The 24,910-nt window shown below is 31.0% G+C and overlaps 6 protein-coding genes and 1 non-coding gene across 7 annotated transcripts; 1 reads left to right on the top strand and 6 right to left on the bottom strand.

The window, feature by feature from the left end:
* Window positions 1-367: 367 nt before the first annotated feature.
* On the bottom strand, window positions 368-465 carry Tsp_07509. The gene has a single exon. It is a non-coding gene; the product is annotated as a tRNA-Ile (tRNA).
* A 2,499-nt stretch (window positions 466-2,964) lies between these two features.
* Window positions 2,965-3,306, bottom strand: Tsp_07510 (neighbor of COX4). The gene is made up of 2 exons (XM_003381769.1): window positions 3,109-3,306; window positions 2,965-3,045 (listed from the first exon to the last, which is right to left on the bottom strand). Exons 1-2 carry the CDS (start codon window positions 3,304-3,306, stop codon window positions 2,965-2,967), a joined length of 279 nt encoding a protein of 92 aa, XP_003381817.1.
* An 826-nt stretch (window positions 3,307-4,132) lies between these two features.
* On the bottom strand, window positions 4,133-6,217 carry Tsp_07511 (G2/mitotic-specific cyclin-A). Its single transcript, XM_003381768.1, has 5 exons — window positions 5,973-6,217; window positions 5,720-5,924; window positions 5,535-5,645; window positions 5,339-5,471; window positions 4,133-4,206 (listed from the first exon to the last, which is right to left on the bottom strand). The coding sequence occupies exons 1-5, from the start codon at window positions 6,215-6,217 to the stop codon at window positions 4,133-4,135; spliced, it is 768 nt and encodes a 255-aa protein (XP_003381816.1).
* Window positions 6,218-7,628: 1,411 nt separating this feature from the next.
* Window positions 7,629-8,482, bottom strand: Tsp_07512 (hypothetical protein). The gene is made up of 3 exons (XM_003381767.1): window positions 8,252-8,482; window positions 7,848-7,976; window positions 7,629-7,793 (listed from the first exon to the last, which is right to left on the bottom strand). The coding sequence occupies exons 1-3, from the start codon at window positions 8,480-8,482 to the stop codon at window positions 7,629-7,631; spliced, it is 525 nt and encodes a 174-aa protein (XP_003381815.1).
* A 2,600-nt stretch (window positions 8,483-11,082) lies between these two features.
* Tsp_07513 (hypothetical protein) lies at window positions 11,083-13,152 on the bottom strand. The gene is made up of 4 exons (XM_003381766.1): window positions 12,487-13,152; window positions 11,684-11,786; window positions 11,580-11,636; window positions 11,083-11,261 (listed from the first exon to the last, which is right to left on the bottom strand). Exons 1-4 carry the CDS (start codon window positions 13,150-13,152, stop codon window positions 11,083-11,085), a joined length of 1,005 nt encoding a protein of 334 aa, XP_003381814.1.
* A 2,556-nt stretch (window positions 13,153-15,708) lies between these two features.
* Tsp_07514 (conserved hypothetical protein) lies at window positions 15,709-18,921 on the top strand. The gene is made up of 9 exons (XM_003381765.1): window positions 15,709-15,765; window positions 16,153-16,353; window positions 16,429-16,563; window positions 17,036-17,110; window positions 17,296-17,502; window positions 17,578-17,712; window positions 18,168-18,242; window positions 18,530-18,748; window positions 18,805-18,921. The coding sequence occupies exons 1-9, from the start codon at window positions 15,709-15,711 to the stop codon at window positions 18,919-18,921; spliced, it is 1,221 nt and encodes a 406-aa protein (XP_003381813.1).
* Window positions 18,922-21,452: 2,531 nt separating this feature from the next.
* Window positions 21,453-23,393, bottom strand: Tsp_07515 (fizzy-related protein). The gene is made up of 2 exons (XM_003381764.1): window positions 23,319-23,393; window positions 21,453-22,811 (listed from the first exon to the last, which is right to left on the bottom strand). Exons 1-2 carry the CDS (start codon window positions 23,391-23,393, stop codon window positions 21,453-21,455), a joined length of 1,434 nt encoding a protein of 477 aa, XP_003381812.1.
* Window positions 23,394-24,910: the final 1,517 nt, after the last annotated feature.

The raw sequence follows: 24,910 nt of genomic DNA, 5'->3' as shown, positions 1-24,910 counted from the left end.
ACATCGGCCGACGTGGAATATGTAAATAAACATGTCGTACTGTAAATTAAAGAAAATCAAGTTCAATTTTTGCACGCGTTTGAAAAATTGAAGCATTCAATGGAAAACAAATACTGGACTCCAAATGAACAAAAATTGTGCAAGAAAAAGTTTATTCACTCGTTGTTATCAATTTTTTTACATCAACCACTTCTTGTTACACACTTGAGAAAAGCCTACAGTAATAAACCTTTGAATATTTGAAATTGTCAAAACATTATGTCAACGCTTTATTCGTCGTCGAGCATTATTTTACAAATTGCGTATTTGAATGCGATATGGAACATTTATTGTGAAATGATGCGTAAAAGTAAAAGTGAAAACGATTTGCCCCAGGTGAGGATCGAACTCACAACCTTCGCATATCGCTAGCAGATCTGTACTGCTTTATAAGTACGACGCGCTAACCAATTGCGCCACTGGGGCTACAGTTGTTTTGAACAAAATATTCGAAATGAAAATTTCCAACATGTTGATATATATTGTTATTTACGTTTGAAATTGATTATTTTGCACATTTTCAAATAAATTAATAATGTCAGTAGTCAATGTCCTACAATAATGATTTTATTTCATTTTATAATATGTATTTATAAATATCACAAGAAACAGTCTTTTATAAAACACATAAAATAATAAAAAACAAAAAATTTCACAAGTGAAAAGATTTTCAATCAATTTAAAATTTTACTATTTATAATTTTGATCACCCTTAAGCACTAATTTGTCTGATAATTAACAAATATACCATGTGTTTTATGTTTTGCATGGATGAAGAAGAAGAATACAGTTGTATCATATGGTTTTCATAATTTAGCTATGATGTCATGAAAATCACATGCGCATCGTGCCAATTTGCACTCAGCCGGAACAATGGGCGAAAGCATTCTCACCAGAGTTAGCAATTGTAGCAGTAGTAGTAGTAGTAGTAGTAGTAGTAGCAGTAGTAGTGAGCGATTTCTTATGTTTATCATCTATGCCCAACACGTCGGCAAATAAGTGCGTGCTTATCTTTTTCATCTCTGTGATGTTGTGATGCATATCTCATTGTAGTATTAAATAAACTTGTTTATTTTGCTGATGGACACTGGCTGCTTGTAGTAAGATGTATCGATCACTATTCCTAGAGTAGCAGGAAATGAAAGAATTAAATCAACAGCGTCATTAGCTTGTGGAACTGAAGTTAAGCTTCCAGCCTAGCATACACTTTTCTCGCTTACGGTTCATACAGTTACACTAATCCGAGTGAAATTAAAATATAATCATTCTTCGCATGGAAGGAAAATAATTTTAAAAAGTAAGAAAATTATTTCATTGATTATAATGACAAATGTTATTTTTCATTGGAAACTGCATGATGCACGAAAATTTAAAGATTCTGTAACCAAAATCTTAGTACTTTTCTCCAGTTTTTAGTTCTAGCAATTTTCTAGTTTAACTACGATGAACGAATTTACAATAAATTTCCAATTTTTCACAACTATATTAAAAAAAAATTTAAATTATTCAAATAATTGAATATTTTTTAATGATTTTAAATTTCAGCATTCACTGAAACAGCAAGTGATTCCATAATTTTGAAGTTGTCTAACTTTATCTTTAAATGATCATCTCGAATGACAACACGACTGAACACTTCTATAGCAGATTCTAGTGACAAACATTTAAACAAAACGTTCCCAAATGAAAAGCCATCTAAATAAAATACAATCAATTTTATCAGTATAAATTTACATTAATAAACTAAACTAACAACAAAATATTGCATTTTATCTAACATCATGTTAGTGTGAATAACAACTTCCAACTGACTCTGCCAACTTTTCATTTCAGCCTAACAAATTTCTGTTTCATTGTTTGTCCAAAAAGTTCAGGCCATTTTCAAAATTTCTTATTTTAATAATTATATTCTTCGTGATTTTATAGATCAAAATCATTTTCATTTTTCATGAATTCGCTGAAAATTTTTCAACATGATCAACATTTTTTTTGTTTACCATTAAATTTTTTTAATTTCATCGTTTTGTCCAATGATCATGCGTATAAATCATTTTTGTCCAAAATTCGATGCTGTTTTAATTTTTTTTCCATGTTTAAACTGCATAGTGATTTCCAGCATACATTTCTTTGTTTTATCGCAGGTCAAGGTATCGATACTGCTTAATTCTTTTTTGTATATGTATATGTATATGTATATGTATAAAACAAGTTTCAAATGTGGAAAAATATATACAGATTAACACAATATTAAACATTAATTATATTATGATTTTTATGGAAAGTTAAAAGAATTTTCAGTCAATGTTTATTGCAGTAGGCAATGATACGGTAAGCCAAACTTAGGATTTTCACGAACAAACTATGTATTAATTTTTATTTTCTTATGCCTTGTTTTGCCAAATAAATAACATCGTTAAATTAATAATAAAATATGTTACATCGAATCAATCATATCACCAATTTCTGAATTCGTAAAATCGAATTCGACATTCTCCAAGTGATCATCGAAATCACACAAAGTTCGATAAAGTTTCGCTTCGAAACAAGCTTCCACGACTCTTTGGATTTTGGAAACTTTGTCAAAGTAAAATCTAAATAAAAATAAATCTGACGAAATTCTTTGAAAAATTAAAAAAAGCATATCATACTGCGTAGGGCTTTTCACTTTCCAACTGTTACCATTCCAAGAGAAGGCTTTAAAACAACCTGCATTAGAAAAATTCAACAAACTGCTGTTTTTCAACTAAAAATGTATTTTTATTTTTAATTAAAAAGATTTGAATTTTTTAAAAATCATTTTACCAAAACAACAACGGCATCATTGAAGTAGGAGAGGATTTTTTCTCCAAATCTTAAGGCACTGGCATCGAGACTAAAAGCAAAACAAAAATCACCAATCAACACAAAAGAGCAATAAATGAAAATTTACGAATCATCGTTTAGCAACTCGTTTGCTTGATAATATCCAACAATTTGCTGTTGTGATTCGTTGATCATCATATTAATCTTAAAATTTGTTTCAATTGTAATTTAACATAATTCAACTGTTTTAATGCAACTGCTCATTACTTGCATCAAGGCAACTTCTGCCATTGCAGATAGCTGATGCCATCGATGAAAAAGCGGAATAACAGTAACAACATTAACCACTTGGTCATTTTTATCCTTTTTACCAAGCAGAATGCCACTAACGCAACAATGTGGGTATTTTGCAGCGTGCAGAATCATTAAACAAGTCGCTTTAGACGACAAGGAAAATTCAGTCATCTTTAATCAATTTGAACTAAATAACAATAGTTCTAAACACTTCGCATGTTAATTCTCCACTTTCCAATGAATTTCTAAAATTGAACTAAAAATATATTTAACACACAATTTTAATTTCACTTTAAAAACATTTCAGAATAGAATATACTGTTCAAAACTACACGCAATCACAGAAACTCTAAAAATTTCAAAATTGTTGAAATGAAGATATAAAAACTCTATTGTAAATACATACAATCATTTTTAACTGGAATTAAGCAATGAAAATTAAAAAAACAAATGATACTTTAACCTGATTAAGAAGGTACAGTAATAAAAATGTAAGTACAATAGATACAGATCTTAAAGGTACATGCAATTTATCATATATGAATTTCAATAGTGGATAATTTTATTTCTTAAATATTCTGTTTACTTCTGGAAAACGTTATTAACAAAAAATGAAATGCAGCTAAATTTGTTTTAAAAGTTTTCATGTAATTTTCGAATTTTGTTTAAAAAAGGAATGTAAATGAAAGAAGAGGAAATGCACATTAATTTTTGTAAGGAAAAACACAAAATAGTTTCGATAATTCTGCCGATAGTTCAGTTGAACTGAACTGGCTTGGTTCTAATTCTACTGAACCATAATAAAAAAAGCATATGAATAATTTTTTCAGTTTGAGAATACATTACACTGGATTTAATTATATTCAAAACGGAAATATACAGTCGACAGTGCTTACAAATTTGAAATTTATGAAAATAGCAATTTTGTAAAAGCATATTTAACATGTAAGAAAACCACGGACAGTTTTTCTGTCCAAATTATAGCCATCTCCATTTGTTAATTTGTTCGAAGCAAGATGATAATGAAAAAAATATACTCATCAATTGCATACAGTTTCAAAGTTCCAACAGCTATAAAATAAGAAATATTATGTTTAATTTAAAGAAAGCATGATAAATCGCAATTTTATTATTAATTACATCACAATTTTAATTTTTCCAAATTTGTACTCAATTTTCATTTTTATTTAGCATTACTGCAAAACTACAGTACACTTTTAATTAAAAATTCTATGGAGCGTTTGGTGGTAGTGCAGTAACGTATTGATATTTTCTCATAATTAAAAAAAAGAATTTGAATTTTGAAAAATATTTTCGTTATAGCAGTTGAAACGAAGCCATCAGTTTTCCTGATACTTCACAGTATTCGGTGGTGTTCAGCAAACTAAAGGTTTTCTAATTGAATTTTGTTTTATTTTTTTTAAGAAAATGCTATAATACTTTCTGAGTAATTTTCGCTAATTGATGATGTTCAATAAATAAAATTGTTGTTGTTTAAATCTTGAGTATTTTGTTGTTGTAACTTTTTTCACATTATCAGCTGTTTGTATGTGAAAGTTTCAAACCAAGGATTCCTTATACATAAAATTTTAAAATCTATTTTTAGTTACGTAAGTGTGAAATTTTCTGTGTTTAGATATCGTTGATAGAATGGAATGTAAAGAATTCGAGAAGATAAATTTTCCTACAAAATAACAATTCTGTTGTAAAGTACGTTCGCTGCTTAGCCGGTAAGTGACGAAGATTATATTATGTTGGTTGACGTTTCTTTAACTAATTGATTTTGCTTTTCATACCTGTTTCGCGTAAAATATGCTTTAAACAATTTTATTCGTCAACTGAGTCTTTACATTTAACAGTAACATTTAAAATTTGTGCAAGAAAATGATAAAACTGCACAAATTTTGATAATCTACCAGGTTAAAATCACAATCGTTGCCTAAAATTAAAAAGAACAGCATAAATTCGCATGAGAAAGTTACTCAAGGCAGTGAGTGAGTGAGTGAGCGGCAGTGCAAAAATGGTATATTGTTGTTGAAAAACCAACCAACGCGACAGCAGACAGACAGCTTTTGTATCGAATTCTTTCCCATCATGAATATGTGATGGTGGAGGCTGAAAAGACAAATATATATATATATATATATATATATATATATATGTAATAAATATAAATTTCACAAAGATCCAATCAAAAACTTACAGTTTTGTTCATATTTATTTTTCGCCGCCTTAAGTTCACCCCAAGCAGCATTTGAATACAGCACCAGTAATAAGCGCATGATTGGTTTCAACGTTGTCATGTTGTATCCACTGCATGCTTCCAATCGTTTGCCCTGCCAACATGAACAGTGTGATTAGTTAATTAATTGTTGATGAAATGAAATCGTGTTTCTTACGATACTGCTGTCGCCGGACATTTTGAAAGAAAGTGCAGCAGATGCAGCAGCCAATTCACTAGGCATATACTGAACACATTTGTATTCCATCAAAGCCAAATTACTGAGGTACTGAAAAGAAAGAAGCATACAATCGAAAGACGGTAAAAAACATTATTTTTTTTTCTTTTTGAATAATCATTTACCAAAGCTAAACACCGCGTTGATGTGTTTGCCTCCAATTTGCACAAGTACTGCGAAAGGAATGTGTGTATCGTCGGTACGTTCACCATAAAGTCACAAGTTTTGAGCATAATTCTTTCCAGTCGAATTGCTTGCTGTAACGTGTAACTGTCATCAGTCATTTGAATGAATTCAACCGGTTTTGGTGGGAAAATTTCCTCATATTTTCTGGAAAATGGAAAAAAACATATATTTTAAAACATAATTTGGTATAACTTTTTCAAATTCAATTGGCCATACGAAGCGATCATCAGGGCGGTCGTGCCTACTAATTGCAATTTGCTCTTGTTGCATCCCATTTTGGATAGAAAACGATCCGTCAAGGATATGCCCAACTGCAACGTCTGCTCATCCAAATTAAATTCACTTGAAACATCAATTAGCCAGTCTACGAGAATTGAACGCATGCCCGGCTGTATTGAAGCCTGCTTTTTCATATAATCATCAGGGTGATATTTCATCTGAAAAAAAAATAAAACATTTTAATAACTGTTATCTAGCTTGTATTATTTATTTGTTTACCTCTATTTTTTTATAATAATTGTGAGTGAAATCGTCATATGTATTTGAACAGACCGCACAGGCAGAATAACATCCGTGATCGGAGTGTGAATAGAAATGCGCAGGTTTTGATGGTGGTGGTGGTGGTGGTGGTGGTGTTCTGTTCTCGTCGTTGGGCTTCTCGGCGGCGCAAGAGTCCACTGTGGTCATCGAAAATGCGTTGGAATTGTTTGCCTCTGTCGAACTGCCCGAACTCCATTTTTGCGTATCGGATTCAGCTTAATGTAGAATAAAAAAAATTATTTATAAAAAAAAACAACACGGGAGAAGGTAGTTTTTTGTTTTTGAAAAGTGAGACGAATTGTACATTTTGAAGAATTTAAGTGGTCACAGTTGAACAAGCATTTCCGTGTACTCAAGTGGTTTAAATGACATTTCCTTGAAGCGTAAAGGTCACGCAAGCAGCTTTTCTTCGTATTTATCATCTCAAATCGGCTAAATTTCCCGAAGCATGTCATTGACTATTGCCTCAGAACTCTATTTGTGAAGTGATGATTTACATTTTTTTCAAGGTGAACATTTAAATTGATTCTCATTAAAAAAAGGACATTTGGGATTTTTACTAACTGACACCAGTGAAGCCTGAGGGAATTTATTACACCAGTACGAGTCATTTAATAATCATCAAATGTCTTTAAGGGAAATGAAATGCAGCTGGCGGTTACTTTGAAAAGTCATTTGAAATATGTCGACCGTTTATGGTCCCCGATTGGGACTGACCAGTCATCAGATGACCTTATCGAAATTAATCTTGCTTAATAATTTTCGAATTTGTGTAAATCTGGAATTTATGAGGTCTTCAAATTACTGATAACTGCAACTAATATTCTTGGCGTGATTGTTATTTTTAAAAGACGGATATTCTATTTGGAGTTTTCGCTTGTCTTGTTCATGTCATTGCAATACCAATTTATAATGGGAAAGGGAAATTCAGAATGACAAATCGAAGAAGGTGTGCTAACAAATTATACAATTACGCTAGTCTTACACAAATTGGTCTTTGTTATCCATGTAAGCCGACCTGGACACCCGGTCACCACTTGGCCTGTGTTTGTTCGTTAAAAGCATTGGCACGATGACCTATAGTTACGTGGATCAGTGCCAAAGATTCTCATTACTCTGGGTCACCCTTGTGTTTCTATCTCTCTCTCTCTCTCTCTTTCTGCTTCACCTTTTTTTTACACAGTGAAAAAAGAAACGTGACACCGCATTGCGGGCCGCTGGTCAAGGTTAGTCAACATATAATTTGGCGGGAGGCAAGGGGCAAGCATTTTCAGAATGAGGAAAACAACGCTTGATGAAAGAAAAAGTTCACGACAGACAAATCAGCTTACCAAATGAAGATTCATCCAAATTAAATGCACCGAGTGCATCTCGACAATTGATCAACGATTCAGAGTTGGAATCGTTTAGATGGGATGAAAATTCGCTCGCGTAGCGTAACTTTCCAACTTCTGATTCGCTTGATTCAATATCCTACAGGGCATACACAGGGGTTAAACTTTAAAATTATTATTCATTCGATCATACAGTGGTGGATGAAGCTTCTAGAATGCAGAACGATGATGCAGTGTCATCACTTTGCCAGTGGAATACTGATGAAGTTTTGTTATTCAATGTCTGCACATACTGGCTTCGGGATGCTTTCGGCGGTGTGGGCTAGAACAGAACAAACACTTTCAAACGTCTGTTTAATTTTTATGTAAATTTTAATTAGAACACTGCTGATACAGCTGGAATAAAAATATTACAGATATTATTATTTCAGATGGGAAATTTTTAATATTATTCAAAATGGAGTTGCTTTTGTATTATTCAAAAATTTAAAAATGATCCTAAATTATTCAAAAATGACGTTTGAGAATGTACGTGTTGAAATGTTCAATGTAAATTAAAAAAAATGAATGTTCAGTAATCAACATGTTGATGCTTACCGTGTCCAGGACGTAGGCGTTGTCTGATCCATAACGCAGCCAGTTGTCAGGAGGTTGAAGATGGATGGCGTTTTCGTTCATAGTGTGCAGCGCTTTTCGTTTCTTGTTTTCCCGCAAAGGACCGTTCAGCGAAGCCACATTTGTGTTTCTGACCTGTAACTTGGGGCGCTCGGCCAGAGAATCATCTTTGTTGTTTAGGTCGGTAGTTGATACCGCTGCCTGGGAAGCCATTGTGAACACAAAACGGCGCCAACAACGAAATTACAGTAAACTGTTTGGCAAGCTCTGTCAATGACCTATTTATACCTGAAAATCATTCTTTTATTTGAATTTCAAAATGAATTGTAAATATATAATTTTTCTTTACCAGCAGAACTGTTCCATCTGAAAATTTATCGAATATTCCAAGAATAGAATTTAAATAAAACAACAATTTTTTTAATTAAAATACGATTCAAAATGAAAATGAATTCATGTTCAGTTAATAATGCATGCTTTGTCAAAAAAATAAATTACTCACTGAAACAATTCTTTTTTTTGAATTTCAATTTTATTTTTTTAAATAAATGTAAATTGAAAATGTTTTAATTTTATGTATTACTATTTCAAGCAACAATGTCCAAACCGTAGTAAAATTTTAAAAATTTATAATATAATTTACCTTATTTCCATGCTTCGAGCAATAAATTTGCATTGAATATTTTTTATAAAATATTACAAGTGTGATACAATTTTATAAATTTGAATATAGATCAATCAGCCTTTTCCCGCCTGTGAGCTGTAGTGAATTCAAATTTGAACTCTCTACCGGAAAAGCAATGTGAAAAATGCAAGAAATAAAAATCAAATGAGTGATCATTTTGCAATTTTTTATTTCGTAATAAATTTCTATATTTTTTCAAATTTTGAATTTATTCCCATTAGAAACAACTATAAATTTCTCACCTGACGTTTTTATTTGTCAGTATTAAATTTTATTTAAAATTATTAATCGATTTTATATATTAGCCTTAAAACTGAACTACAATTTTTTTAATATAAACGAAGTTATTATTTTTTGAAACAAAAAACTATGAATGCTTGTTTATATATTCTTTTTTCAACAGCGACATTTTTGAATTTAAAATCTGATTTATAATCGCCATCTCATTCAAAATATTTGAATAATTTTTCTCCAAGCGAAAAAAGCATTTCAGTGTTAAAGAAATAAATTTTTGAATAAATATTTTTAAAAATGAACTACAGCAATTTTTGAGAAAAATTAATAAACAATGAATTTAATTAATAAAACAGTAAAGTCAATTGTTTATTTTGGGTCTAAAAGTGCATTGAGTGAAAAAATTGTTTAAATTTTGTTAAAATGTTTCTTCTGTTGAAAAACTTCTCAAGCCGAATGCTGCGTATTACAAAAAGTGTGTGAAATGATTAATTGAAAAAAAAGAATGTTAATTTTTTAAATTGTAATTTTGAAAAATAAAAGGTCATCAGTGCGTTGATGTGGGCAAAAAATGTCCAACTGCAGACGAACACCTTCAGAGCCAATCAAAGGAGGCGACCAATCGAATCGATTCTTTTGCAAATGCAAATAGGCGGTAAAACTTGTCCCGCACCAATGAATAGTATTTTAAATTTGGGACTTTAAATTTTCACATTTTATTTAAAATTCATTTATTAGAATTTTGATTATTTTGAACAAAACAGAGATGTTTAATTTAAAATGATATTTTTTCTTTGTATATCTTCACTGTTTGAAAAATGGATTATTTTCATAAAATCACATCAGTAAAGAAAAAGGAAAATTTGACAACAAGTTATATATTTAATATTTATTTATTTATATACATCGGAAATATTATTTTTGTATTGTTTTATAAAATGGTATTCACATTTAAATTGAAAAATATGAAGAAATGAAAATAATAAAATAGGAATAAAAGAAGTTGCATAGAAATGGCAAATTTTCTTAATCAACTAATGATAGCGTGACCTCTGTTAAACAAGGCAAATTGTTTAAAAGCGCTTGAGCGAAGTAGTCAAAGTTGGTTCTCGGGATTTTTAGTCAATTTCTGTTTGTCTCTCAAAGCAGTGCAAAAATTTCAAATGTTCAATTTTAAAATAACGCTTTAATCAAAAAAATATATACAATACTTGTATTTTTCATTTCGCGGGAAAGAAGGAAAAAGAAATTAATTAATTAATTAATTAATTATCAGAATTATGTGAAAAAGTAGGTGAAGAAATAGAACAAGCACACAAGACATGCTACATCAGCTCGTATTATTATTATTATTATTTAAAGTGCGGTTGACCTTGACGCCCGGTTGCATTGCTAAGCATTAAATATGATTTTCGTGATTTGTTTTCCTTTTTCCTCATTAATCAACACACCATAATAAAATAGTAATTATACTAAATACCGATGATAAAATTTATATATATATATATATATATATATATATATATATATATTCATTTCTTTATAAAGTTTGTTTTCGTTCAAATACTCATTTATTTTAAATTAGTAATTTAATACCACTTAATTATTCATGTAGTTATTTTTTCAAAGAATTGCACAATTTGGGTTTACCAGTGATGTAATTAATCCGTAGCGTTTATTCAAAAAATATGGTTTGATTTGCTTTATTTATTAGTAGTTGTTTGCATATATTCTGATATTTTTCAATTATTATTATTGTTGTTGTCGTCGTCAAGTTATTTTTCTATCATTTCTAAAATAGAGGATAACAAATATTTTTATTATATAAGTATTCCATCATTACATAATAATAAGAAGAAGAATAAGCATAAACAGTATAATATAAATGAACGTATTATCCATTAGTTTTTCTTTTAGATACAATGACAAAATTTTCAACTGAGGCAGTATCAATGCTTTTGCTAAGTTGTGCAATTTTCAAATAATCGTCAAACTGTTTGTCATCTTTCAGAGAATGCAAAATGTTCCACGCACATGGCAAAGCCGATTGAATAGCCTTTTTCTGATCCAAATCTAAACCGCATATACAATTTCAATTCTTCATTGTTAACTTTGGCAATGCAAGCACTTCTACATCATCCGATGAAAAATGTCTGTTGTTTGCCAATTATACGCGAAAAAGCATCATCAACATAACTTTGACTACCAACTTTTTTCAATTCATCATTGAATTGATCTAAACTTGTTTTTCCTTAAATTTATTGTACAGTAATTAATTTTGAACGAAACTCTGCCATTTATATTTTCTGTTGAATATTTTATTTAAATTATTTTAATAATTCTTGCAAAAAATTGATTAACGAAGAAGATGAAATTAATCTAATACCTTACCTGTTAAATTCAATGCTCTTTGTTTACATATGTTATCTGACTTTTGTTCTGTTTTCTCTGAAAACAAGTAGATAAAATTAATATTTAAGAATTGTTTTACATACCTTCCTCAATTGAGGGAACATTGGCTGAACTTTCAAATGGGACAGCAGTTTCTCTGAAATCATTTTTGAGCAATTTGTTATGCCACCGTAACGAATTTAATATCTTAACTTATGAAATCTATAATAAATTTATAATTGTGTTAGTTCATCTCAAGTAATTAAAATTGCTTGAAGCTGAAAAAAGAAATCAACTATGCATTCATCATTTATGAACTGAAATTATGTATTAATAATGTCAATATTAACATTAAGTTACTTTTTAATCATACACATTTTAATTAATATGTTTCATGCTGGGCAACATTTTGCATAACATTAGCATCATTTTTAATATCTTCTGTTTGAACTGTGTTTCTCAAAGTGAATGATACTGAACTAATTGATATAAAATATCTATCATGTGGAAAGAATTTGCGAGAAATGTTCATTTTATTTTAAAATTACAATGATAGTTATTTCACATATATGTATATATATGTATGTCATTGCAAAAAACGCGTATAGATATCTATGTATGTACGAATATATTTATTTATTTAAAGAAAATGAAAGTGAATTTTCAAAATTTATTTATTAAAACGTGTTAAAAAATTTATTTACACTTTTCACGTGTTTGCAACAGTTTCAGTGATTTTCAAATTTTCGACAGCAACAGCATTGCTGGGGAAAATAGAAAAATCCTTTGGAGAGGTTGGGGCAACAGAAGTTTTATGAAAACAATGAAAAAGTGCATTGCGCAAGCTGTTAAGCCATTTTTTAAAATTATGATAAATTTCTGTAAACTGTTTTATGACAGGAATTACTTGATTTGTATAAAGAACTGACGTTCCAGCTTTGTAAGGGGGTAAAAGACACCAAAAGTATGGCACTGTCACTGGTTTAGATAATGATAGAGCCACAACGAATGTACAGAGTGCAAAAATGCCTGAATTCAATAGCTGAGCAATGATGAATATTTTCAATCTTTGTAGAATTACTTTTTGTCTGATGAATCGTATCTCGTGAATGACATGAGAGGTGGAAATTCTACTCCAAATTATTAGTACAGTTGAAATGTACAATAACAGTGATAGAGTGCTAAATAGTAATATAATAATAATGTCACATAAAATTAATGCAGGAGAAATCACGTCAATGAATAAACAAAATTCTGATACTTTGCTTTGCCAGTTTTTGCCACCTGTGCCGTAATACGTAGTGGTTCCAGTTAAGCATATGTTCAACAAACAGATGCCACATAGAAGAATTGTAGTCTTTAATAAAGGCTTTTTTGTGCTGCATTTTGTGGAGCAGGCATTTCGCACCTGAACGATTGCTATGCAAAATGAAATCATAGGTGATTGTTTCAGAGAAGTCAGTGCCAACAGGTAATACGGTTTTAAAAATAGACAAGAATGTGGTGTTGTGAAATTTGCCTCATACTGATTCAATGGAACGACATTGAAGACTCCAATAAAACAAAAACTCATTGAAGTAACACAATTAGTTGCCAACAGAGCTAAAACGTTTAATATAAATTTATTTAATGAAAAATAACTGTTTTGTATTTTAATATATAATGTTCCATATTAGTTGATGAATTGTTGCAATGAGCACTGTCATTTAATGTTATGCACAAAAATATGCTAATTGAATTGTGTGCATTTAGCAATGATTTTACTTTATCTTCCTAAATTTAAGTTATGCACGTTTTTTATACTCTTTTATGATCCTTTCTTATGTCATCGACTACTAATAAATATTAAGCAGTATAAGCAACAAAATTATTGTTCAGGTTTAATTATCGAAATGGATAATAATATTCGGTGTTCAAATAGGGGACAAATTTTTCGGAGTTTATAACATCAGTATTCCAACATGAGTTTATTTTTAAACTGAATTTTATAAATAAAATGATTATATTTAATAAACTAGTGGGAAAATGATTCTGTTATGCAAGCTGGTGTTACATCTGATTATGAAAACTAAGTGCAAATTATTATTTATCATTTATGGGCATTTAAAAACATTTTTTCAGCATTTTACAAATAGCAACATTACTATTAACATATCATGTTAAAGAATGCTATTTTTACTGTTGCATTGCTGTTGAAATTATTTGAATTTCTGCTAAGCACATTTTACATGATAATTGTATTTACAATTTATTCTAAAATACAATTCACGAATCTGATATGCAGTTTCATATAATTGTAAAATAAGTCAGTAATTGCTAAAAAGATTTTTTGAATTATTATGGAAATAAAAATTATGCATTATTATATTCCGATACAAATATATTTACCAGAGACCAACATAGAAAGCATGTCTTTCTTCTTCTTGCACAGTATAAAGCAAAACATAATAAGTACTACTATAGTTGATATTGTACCGTTAAATATGAAAAGAGTAAAAATACGGTTGTTGGCAGTATTCATTTTACGTTAAAATATGGAACAAAATTATGGATGTTGGTGTTAGAACTTTGTTTGCGTGACCTAGCATCAAATTGCAGCTTATAAGTAATTATTATTTACGATGAAATGAAATATGTAATTATAAAATATCTCAGTAAAATATCAATTTTTAAAATGCTCATCAGAAAATATTTTCGTTGATGCATTCTTATTTCTGTTATTAAACTAATAAACGAATGTCTTACTTTTCAATTAGTTGTTTTAATTTAAAATAAGCTATCAACGGTTGGTTGATCATGTCTAGACCATATTATTCGAGGGTTTTACTATAAGCATCCAACAGAATTATTTCTTGCACGCGAGCATGCAACATTTTAATTCTGGTATCTCTAGATTCCAGGAAGCACTTGGCTATTGTGAATCTTAAAATACAATAGCATTATGAGCGCTTCCGGTTTGGTTATATTTTGGCCATATAAACATATGAATGACTATGGTCATATTGATTTGACTAACGTTGCATGCTCTTAACAGTAAGTGCGTAATATTCTGATGATAGCATGAATCCAACCGCACGTTTTTACTACTTTTCAAGCAGACGTTTCACATTAGATTAAATTTAATGGCAACTGCATTTTTATGAAGATTGTTAGACATACAAAAATGAATGCTGCTTTTCTCTTATGCATACGTTATTTCTATGTGCATCATCCTTAGTAGCAATGTTTACGTTTATGTGGTATTGATTTATATTTATGTAATATTTATTAAAAAAATATGAATGTTTTTCACACTGAATTGCTTTTAATATCTTACAAATGAAATTAACGTATAGATAAAAATTTGTCTTTACGAACAGTTGACATATCTTCAATGCATCAAAAAGTGGAGTATTTACAAAGTACAGCAAATGCAAATTTTGCACTACAAAATTTTTGAAGGAGAAACTTGTAATACGCACGAAGCATAAAACTGTAATACAATCCCTATGAAAAAAATCTGCCATTTCGTGTTGTGTGAAGAAAATATAATTCAGATTTAAGAAAATTACACTTACAAAATAAAAATAACTAAATTTTTTACAAGTAAACTGTACAACAGGCCTAAAAAACAACTTCAAATAAAACTTTTGTTACAAAAAAGTTTAACTATTAGTGTAATACCACTAGAAATGCAAAAAATGTAATAATTAAATAATGATCGCTTTCCAGATTTATAAAGATAATAAAATATTTCTCTGAAAATTGCAACATGATAAAATATTTTTTGTGTCATTATAAAATTTTTCAATAACAAGTCATAGATAAGAGATGAATATTATAAAGGAAAACAATTAAAGGCATTCCGCGTAAGCACACAAGCGCATTTAAGCATAAGTGAACTCTATAAATGCAAACATTCCAAATAAACACGAAACGAAAATAAATAATTATACAGGAGTGAAAAACACATATGATTGAAAAAATCACAAGTGATATCATGAAAAATACTTATAATAAACATGATTAAGAAAACATTCAAATATATGTGCATGAACGTGTCATTTCTTTTGTAAACAAATGCAAGTATATAATTGTGCGATACTTGGAAATAAAATCACTTCAAAATAGGAATATCTCCATTCAAAAAATGAGTTTTATGCACTGTATTTTCGTGGTGCTTTTCTTTGCCGTTGGTGAAGCTCAGGTAATTTAAATTATGGAAGAAATCTTCAGATATGCATTATTGAAATCATGTGCAAACTTTTCCCGTTTAATATTTGTAAAGATAATGATGTCACTTATTTAATTCATTAAGGATTATAAAAATTGCAAAAATTCCATTATTATTTTAATTACTATAGTTAACTTCTTGAATAGCAAATACATGTATCAATTTGTAATAATTCTTTTGAGAATTAACATTTAAAACTTTGCAATAAATTTTATATTTTTATTAAGCAGTTTATGTTTGGCTTTGTTATGAAGTATGTATTTTATCTGTTTTGAATACATGCAATTTTTGGTACTGCCAATACATAGTTTTACTTACATTATGCGTTTATAAAATATGCTTTAAAAATTTAAAATTCAGATACTTGGCGAAACAACTCACTATGGTAGAAATGATCCTGTCATGTTGCGAAATGCGCATGAGGCATTATTTTCATCGGACTTGAAACAAGAATCAGGTGTATTTCACAAACTCTTAGAACTTGAAGAAAGTTCAACCATGGGAATCCTTACTACCATGAAAGTCGTTATGCAAGATACTGATTGCCCAGTTTCATTCGCAGTGCGTTTCTTTAATTTTAAAGCCGCTTCTAACAAATAAGGATTCACTAGCTTTCATGGAATTTTTTAATTTCAGCTTTTATCATATTACGATGTACTAGTTAATTGTCAAGGAGAAGGCCGACGAAAGCATTGTACAATGGAATATACCCATCGCAATCCTTCAAAAGCAACTGTCAGCAAATGTTTCGAAGAAGTAGAAGAGCCATTAGTAAGAATTTTGATTCATATCATTTATTCAAAATAAACCAGAATTTTAATCCAAATTATAAAAGTAATAGTCATTAGTAACTTTCAGTAACTGATTTAATATAATTTTTTTATTCCATGTTTTGCACGATTTTGAGATATTCCCTGAAAATTTGTTCATCAAATGTGATTTTCAATTTTAAAAGGAACATTCTGTTAAAACTTAGGTTTGAAATTTGGAATTTAAAGTGAATTGCTGTTTCACAGAAGAGATTTCACAGTTATATTTAAAAATAAAAAATAACTTTCACAAAATTATAAATGAAGTTGTTTAATGAAAATCTGCATTTTTACTGATTTTTCCAAATATATTTTTTTGGAATTTTGCCACTTTTATTAGTTTACAAATAACAAAGACAATTTCCAAAAATTTATTCTCTTTACTTCATTCAAAGCTGTACATATTTTTTATGGATGCTTGACATTACTTTCAGATTATACCGCAACGTGTCAAAATGATAGGTGGAAGAGCAGTATATATTGATTCAAATGCTGATGTAGAAGAACAGGTAAAGCAAGCTCTATTCAAATTTTATAGGAACAAATTTAAAGTCAATTGTTAGTTTACAAAAATATGTCACAATTATATTTTAAAATGAAAATGTACGTACATGTATCAATTTGAAATTCCTTTGAGAATTAACAATTAAAACTTTGCATACGATTTTATAAAATATGCTATGAAAAATTTAAGATGCAGATGCTTGGTGAAACAACTCACTATGGTAGAAATGATCCTGTCATGTTGCCAAAAGCGCGGGAGGCATTATTCTCATCAGACTCGAAAGAACAATCAGGTGTATTGCACAAGCTCGTAGAACTTGAAGAAAGTTCAACCATGGGAATCCTTACTACCATGAAAGTCGTTATACAAGATACTGAATGCCGAGTTTCATCCGCAGTATGTTTTTTTAATTTTAAAGCCGCTTCTACCAAATGAAGATTCACTAGCTTTCATGGACTTGTTTAATTTTAGTATTCTTCATATTACGATGTACTACATTACTGTCACGGTAAAGGCCCACGGAAGCACTGTACATTGGAATATAGACATCGCACTCCTTCAACAGCAACTGTCAGCGAATGTTTTGAAGAAGTAGAAGAACCATTAGTAAGGATCAAAATAAACCAGAATTTTAATGCAAATTATAAAAGCAACCTTCATTAGTAACTTTCAGTAACTGATTTATTATACTTTTCTTTATTTCATGTTTTGCATGATTTTTAGATGTTCTCTGAAAATTCGTTCATGAAATGTAATTTTAAGTTTTAAAAGGAACACTCTGTTAAAACTTAGGTTTGAAATTGGGAATTTAAAGTAAATTGCTGTTTCACAAAAGAGATTTCACAGTTATATTAAAAAATAAAAAACAACTTTCAGAAAATTATAAATGAAGTTGTTTAATAAAAATGTGCATTTTCACAGATTTTTCCAAATGTAATTTTTTTTGGAATTTCTCCCCTTTTATTAGTTTACAGATAACAAAGGCATTTTCCAAAAATTCATCCTTTTTACTTCATTCATAGCTGTACATATTTTTTATGGATGCTTGACATTACTTTCAGATTGTACCGCAACGTGTCCAAAGGGTGAATGGAAGAACGATATATCTTGATTCAAGTGATGATGTAGAAGAACAGGTAAGAAAGCAGGCTATATTCGAATCTGACAGGAACAATTTTGAAGTCAGTTGCTACTTTATAAAAATATGTCACCGTTATATTTTATGGTAAAAAATAACTTTCAGAAAATTTTCAGTGAAGTTATTTAATAAAATATGCATTTTCGCTGATTTTTTAAATATACTTTTTTTTGAATTTCTCTCCTGGTATTAGTTGAATAATAACAAAGGCAATTTCTAAAAAAAATCCATTCACTTTATTCAAAGTTGTACATTTTTTTAATGGATGTTTGATATTACTTTCAGGTTGTATCACAACGTAGCCAAATGTTGGGTGGAACAACAAAATACACTGATTCAAATGTTCATATAAAAGAAGAAGTAAAGCAAGCTATATTCGAATCAGATAAGAAGAAATCAAGCGGAACATATCTTCTGTTGGATAAAATTGTAGAGGGTTTTAATATGGGAATCTCTTCCCGTTTTCAAGTTTTAGTGAAAGAAACAGAATGCGATATTAAAGAGGTAAGTGCATGTTGACGTGAAATTGAATGAATAGATTCAGCCTGATGCTATTTTAGAAAGCATTCAATTCTTATGAGGATGTTTATAAAAACTGTTCTGGTTCTGGAGATTCGAAAGTGTGCTCCGTTGAATACAAATATTTCGATCCAACCAAGTCAACTGTTGAATGTTAAACCACAAAGCAAAGATAACATTACACCAATTACTTCGCATCTTTAAATAAAGAAACCAATTTTGTAATTTTAATTTTTCAAATAAAATCTTCATAACAGTTTTTTGCTGATTAATAGAAGCAATACTTAACTTGTATTTAAATAATTTCTATAATATAAATCAGTTATGTTCATTGTATAAAGGAAAGCTCTGAATTAACATTTCCACTCCACCTAGTTCTCCTTGCTTACTGATTTGTGTTTCCTGATGATGACTCTTTTTTTGGAGGGCTGTGACAAATAAGATGATGACATTAATTTTTTTCAATCGTCAAAACAATGGCTTAAAGAAAATGAAATGACAAATATCTCCGTTTGTCGCCAGTTGTTTGCCGTGATATCACTTCTGGTGATTCATTTGCTGGTTGTTTTTGAGGAAAATCTTGTCAGTGTCGAATCAACTCGTACTCAGCGCAAGCATTCGAAAATCAAGTCTCACTGTTGTTACCATTGGGCTTGCATGCAAGAGGGTGGCAGGATTTGACTAGTAGTATTCAATTCGTGTGCGAGTGCACGCTTATTTTCCTTACCCCGCATGCTGTGTGTATAGCATTTTGTTGTTTTGCAGAAGAACTTGGCTATTTTGTACCGTTGCTTTGCTGATCGAGATTAGTTATCTCAGCAATAGGTCGCCACAGCTATGAGCATTATAGCAGATGCACAGATTGACAGATTTAACGCAACAGCATGTTAGGGAAACTTAATTGCAGCTTAGCTTCCACCTCGCGTTAAATACAGTATACTAAACCTGACTGTCATACTGTTTTGTTTTAAAAAACGCATTTATTACACTTATGTACAAGAAAAATGGATATAAATTATTGTTTTTTTTTCACTTTTATAACTTTAAGTTACACTTATAGTTTATAAGTAGTATAAGTCAGTAGATTTACGGTTCCTGCGGCATCTTGGTGAAAAGTATCGACAACGCGTCCTGATATGCTTACAATTTATGACATAGACCTGAAATTATACTTACAATTCAAATGGAACCAATGTGCAGTTAACCAATCTGTTGACTCCAATCAATCAGTACAGTACAGTCAGCAAAGTGTTCAGTCAACCAACAAAATTAATAAATAGCATAATTTTTTTCAAAAAATAACATCCTGCTGTTAAAAATAGTTTATTGCAAGATGTTGAAGATTCATTGCAGGAAATGCTGAAATACTTCTTCAAGATTTTTATGGTAAGCAAAACATTTACTATTAATAAAGCATAAAGTGATGGTGCTAATCAATGAAAAGGGAATTTTACCAACAAACAAAAACAAAATAAGATGATTTTTAAAGCAAAAATTCGACAGTGAATCGAAAGTAACAACCAGGAGAAGTTAGTAAAAACGAATTAGTAGGCAAAATTAAAACCGGCATCTTTTGTGAACGTTATTCATCAGCAATTGAACAACAACTTTGGTAAAAAAAAATAGTGACTTATAAGAAATATTATGACACAAGTTTACCATAAGTGGGCTGAAGCAACCGGGCAATGGTTAAATATTATTAACTGAGAAGGAAATATTTACAAAGTTTTTCACCAGTCGTTTGAAAGTATTCTGATTGAAAAATTTGTCCACAGCTAATTTCATCTTATGCATATATGCATAATGTATATACCGCAGCTGATGGCTCCTCTATTGAGCGTTTGCGTTCGTTGCTTTTCAACAAAAATTTTCGAAACTTTTTTCCCAATCAAGCGTCTACAACAACTACAGAAAATTTCCAGTTTATAAATGGCGCGCTCATAGCTTAAATTAAAATATTTTACATTTTGAAATTATTATAACATTCATTCAAAGTTTACATAATCACTTTGAATAGTGATGCGCGCCTTTTTCAGTGCATCGAAATGAAAAAATTACAATATTTGTATAAAACAGACAGTTACCTAGTTTAACAAACAATAAAAAGTTCTTACCATCAAAAAAATTCATACATTTAACAAAAGACGCTGTTTTCGTTTGGAAGTGTTGTTTTGTAGTATTCTGAGTTGAATGAATTGAAGCTTAACGAATTAATAATACACCGTTTTGGCTTCAACATGGCAAGCAGCTAAGAATGAACAACTAACAGCGGCACCTGACTACATTTGTAAAGCAGCTCTAAATATAAACTGCATCGCATTATATGATGTCAAATTAAAAAAAAATTTTCTTCAGCTTACCTTAAAATAAATCGATCTTGTCAATAATTATTATCGAACATATAGAAAAGAAATGATTTAAGAACATCAGCAAATAAAAGCATCCGAATTTCTACATAATAAACAACAACAACAATAATAATAATAACAATAATAATATCAACAACAACAACAATAACAAGAGCACCGATAGCAATAATAGTCACATCAACAGTAAGTAACTAGGAATAAACAAAAATGATAACATGAACAAAATTGCAATTTGTAGCAATTATAAAAGAAAGGAAAAAAACTAATTACATACTTTTATTTTTTTTCAAAAAATAACACACAACTCAGGCGTGAATATTCTATCTCATTGCAGAGTGTGTAGCCAATGGCGACAAGTGACCACGAGTTTGGCTGTCTTTTTCAAAAACCCTCCAAAAACGTAGCGTCTCGTCGCCGGCACCGGTAACAATCGACTCACCGTCTGGTGACATGGACAGATAGAGCACGCGTGACGAGTGACCAACCAGCTTGACCAGGCGGTCCAGGGTCGGATATTTCCAGACGAGAATCTGATTTTGCGAATATCCGTGCGTGCTGACCAACTCGTCCGAGTGACGTGACCAAAGCACGTTGCAAACTTGGGATCCCGTATCGACGCTGCGCACCGGCTGACCAGTCAGTGTGTTCCAAAATTTCAAACACCGATCGGCCGTGCCACCACCGGACACCAGCAGGCCGGGATGATGCGGCGACCAGGCGATCGCTTTGACCGCCGCGCAGTGTTGCCGATTCACCTGGATTGGCTTGTCGCTGGCCAGTGTCCAGATCATCAGCTGATTGTCGTTCCCGCCCGAAGCCATGTACTCGTAGTCGGGCGACCATTTCAAACCGCACACCTCCTGCCTGTGGCCGAGCAGCCGGCGCTCCTGGTGCGCGCCCGACGCCCTCAAGTCGCGTACCACAATCTGCCGGTCCCGGCTGCCGGACGTGACCGTGTCGCCGTTCCAAGCCAAGCAGCCGATCCTGGACAAGTGACCAAAGAAGTTCTGCCGGTCCAGCTGAGCGTTGGCGTCCCAAATCTGACACGAGCCGCGCTGCGTACCGACGGCCAACGTCCGGCCGTCCGCGGCCCAACTGACCGCGGTTACTATATCCGTATGAGGCACCATATCGCACAGTTTGGTCACTTGGCCATTTCTGGCGCACCACAAGTAGACGCTCGAGCCGAGACCAACGGCCAACACGTTCTCCTTGGACCAATCGACCAAATTAAGGTAGAAGTCGTCCTGCAACTCCGGGGCGTCCAATATCTTGTACGGCGTCCTGTAAATCTTGCGCTCCGAACGCCGAGGCCTGACCAACAGCCTCTGACTCAGCGGACTGAGTGGGGATATTGTCAACGGACAAGTCGATTCCGCCGCAGCACGCCTCATGTTCGACGGACTGGTCGTCTGTTTGGAATATTCGAACAGACGACGTACCTTCGTGTTCGGCGACAAATCTTGCAAATCGTCAATGGCAGTGTCGAACAGTTCGTTACTGACCAATGCCCTGTACACATCCACATCTTCGTTCAAGTCGCTAATGGTCGGATCCTGCTGACAAGTCCTGCCCAAGTTACAGTGGTGAACTCCGGACTGCCAGATACTTGGTTCGTGAAGTGGTATGAAACGGTCACCCTCGTTTGGCGGTGTTTTCGAATCACGGAACAACGACCTCTAAATTGTAGAAAAACAATGAAATAAATTTTATGCACTAGTGCTTTTTCATTTTATCTTCAAATATTATTATACGTGATAAAGGAATTAATCCAAACCAACCAATTAATCATTGAATTCATTTCAATAAACATCCCCTATAAATACACCAAACGGGTCAAGGTTAAAACGAGTATAATACATGCTGATTCACAAATTAATGTACATCAAATTTCACGAATAATAAAATATATCAGATTTATGATTTGTAAAAAATAAATTTCATTATTAAAATACAAAATAATTCCTATTTTACATACATCTTTAAATAAATATATGGTATAATAACTGATGTTTGAAACAAAGTTTTGAAAAAATAAAATTCTCAGCCAAGGCCTTAACTTGCTTAATTTAATATGTTCGAGATTTCAACAGCACTATCAATATCATTAATATAAATATTCAGTCGTATATATTCGTTAAGTTTCATCTTGTTTAATTTTGAATTACAATAAACAACAGACTTACTTTCGTAGAGGTTGGACGAGAAACCCCAGCGTTGTGAAGTCGAAGAAAGCGTTTTCCATAATCATTACCGGACATTACACAAATTTGAAAGAAAAATACGCCCTAAATAAACATTTTTCGCCATTAGAGGTAAAAAAATAAAACTGCATGCTTTTCTGTCAATAAAAGTTAGAAAAAATAATATATAATTAATAACATTTTTTAGACAATTTCCCTTTTTTAACAATTAAAGCTTTCTTTTGATTTGTTTATAAAGGCTTCAGTTTCAAAATGGAATAAAAAATTATAAACATGCAGAATAAAAATAATTCATCACTGAATAAAATTGCACTTGCTTTCTTGAATTTTCACTTCTTCAATTAGTGTTTGGTGTTCGAAATGCTTAAACTGCGATCAACTTTTAGTAATTCATTATACGCAACTTGAACCAGGAAATAACACAAGGAAATGAAAAGGAAATGCATAAAACGAGTATTTAATACTTTTGAAATTCTTAAAAATTCACTACCCAGTTATAAACAAGCAGTTTGAGTTACCATTTTTCAAAATAAAATAATAATTAAAATGTTTTAATCGGTCTACATAAACAAGCATTCAAAAATGAAAAGCAAATGGCATTGACATCATTAAATGACAAGTTTAACACGTTCAGAAAATAATGAACTTAACAAAAAAGCATTTCCTAAAGCAGTCACAATATGGCAAATTATATATTTACCAAAAATATTCCAAAACAACTCAAAATTAAAGGTTTCTTTCATGAAATTATTCAAAAGTCAAAATCGACGTATCAGAGTTGATGAACAACGCTAAGCATACGGTATTTGAAAAAAAAGAAAAGCAGGCAAAATCATTTAAATTAAGTACATTTATATTTTTTGCTGTTGGAATGTAAGCATTTTCAATCATCGTATAACTTAATAATTAAAATTTTATTTAAAAATATGTTAAAATTTTATGCAAACAATTTTTTATCATTTCTCAAAATAAAATAATTGCATTTTTGAGCGAATTGGAGCACTGCTTGGCCATTTTAGTGAAACATTTTTCAATTTCACCATTGCTTCTATTTTAAGCCTGAAAAAATATGTATATATAACAAAGACAAGCACAAATTTTAAAAAATTACACATAGGCTTGCTTATTTATGCCCATGATTATTCAAAATTGGGCTTCTTAGAACAACTGTTTAATAAACTGTAAAAATGCATTAAAACCGCACCTTTTAAAGCAGTTTTATGTAAATAACTCACAACAGCATGCTCACACGAGCTATTATTAAAAACACCAACTGGCATAAATAAGCATTCTTTTTTAAAATATTTAACACGTTTCATACATACTAAATTACCAAAACCATTCCTTAGTAAAATTGACATGTTTTCAAAAAAAATCAATTTTAAAGTTAGCAAACTTTATTCATTGCAATTCATAGTTAAAGAATTCGGATCTGATCTGATCTACCAGCCATTTCAAAAACTTCACAACAAATGACAAATGTCATTCTCTTGATACTTTCTATACTCTGAAAATACCACTGAAAAACTTACTATACTGTAAGCAGACTGTAAAAAATCATTAAATACACCACT

This window comes from Trichinella spiralis (genome assembly GCF_000181795.1).
Source record: "Trichinella spiralis strain ISS 195 chromosome Unknown Scfld1, whole genome shotgun sequence".
In the NCBI taxonomy this organism is placed as follows: Eukaryota; Metazoa; Nematoda; class Enoplea; order Trichinellida; family Trichinellidae; genus Trichinella; species Trichinella spiralis.
Note: the sequence above shows the minus strand (reverse complement) of the source record. Positions and strands in the feature narration are given on the sequence as shown.

Coding starts and splice junctions, on each gene's coding strand:
- Tsp_07510 (XM_003381769.1), bottom strand. CDS start 3,306: ATGACTGAATTTTCCTTGTCGTCTAAAGCGACTTGTTTAATGATTCTG. Junction 3,046..3,108: donor CAGAAGTTGCCTTGATGCAA/GTAATGAGCAGT, acceptor ACAAATTTTAAG/ATTAATATGATGATCAACGA.
- Tsp_07511 (XM_003381768.1), bottom strand. CDS start 6,217: ATGAAATATCACCCTGATGATTATATGAAAAAGCAGGCTTCAATACAG. Junction 5,472..5,534: donor TGTCCGGCGACAGCAGTATC/GTAAGAAACACG, acceptor TCATGTTGGCAG/GGCAAACGATTGGAAGCATG. Junction 4,207..5,338: donor AAATAAATATGAACAAAACT/GTAAGTTTTTGA, acceptor CTTATTTTATAG/CTGTTGGAACTTTGAAACTG.
- Tsp_07512 (XM_003381767.1), bottom strand. CDS start 8,482: ATGGCTTCCCAGGCAGCGGTATCAACTACCGACCTAAACAACAAAGAT. Junction 7,977..8,251: donor ACGCCTACGTCCTGGACACG/GTAAGCATCAAC, acceptor GTTCTGTTCTAG/CCCACACCGCCGAAAGCATC. Junction 7,794..7,847: donor TAGAAGCTTCATCCACCACT/GTATGATCGAAT, acceptor TATGCCCTGTAG/GATATTGAATCAAGCGAATC.
- Tsp_07513 (XM_003381766.1), bottom strand. CDS start 13,152: ATGAGTTTTTGTTTTATTGGAGTCTTCAATGTCGTTCCATTGAATCAG. Junction 11,637..11,683: donor TGTTCCCTCAATTGAGGAAG/GTATGTAAAACA, acceptor ACTTGTTTTCAG/AGAAAACAGAACAAAAGTCA. Junction 11,262..11,579: donor AAGAGCATTGAATTTAACAG/GTAAGGTATTAG, acceptor TATGCGGTTTAG/ATTTGGATCAGAAAAAGGCT.
- Tsp_07514 (XM_003381765.1), top strand. CDS start 15,709: ATGAGTTTTATGCACTGTATTTTCGTGGTGCTTTTCTTTGCCGTTGGT. Junction 16,564..17,035: donor AAGAAGTAGAAGAGCCATTA/GTAAGAATTTTG, acceptor CATTACTTTCAG/ATTATACCGCAACGTGTCAA. Junction 17,111..17,295: donor ATGCTGATGTAGAAGAACAG/GTAAAGCAAGCT, acceptor GAAAAATTTAAG/ATGCAGATGCTTGGTGAAAC.
- Tsp_07515 (XM_003381764.1), bottom strand. CDS start 23,393: ATGTCCGGTAATGATTATGGAAAACGCTTTCTTCGACTTCACAACGCT. Junction 22,812..23,318: donor CTCGTCCAACCTCTACGAAA/GTAAGTCTGTTG, acceptor TCTACAATTTAG/AGGTCGTTGTTCCGTGATTC.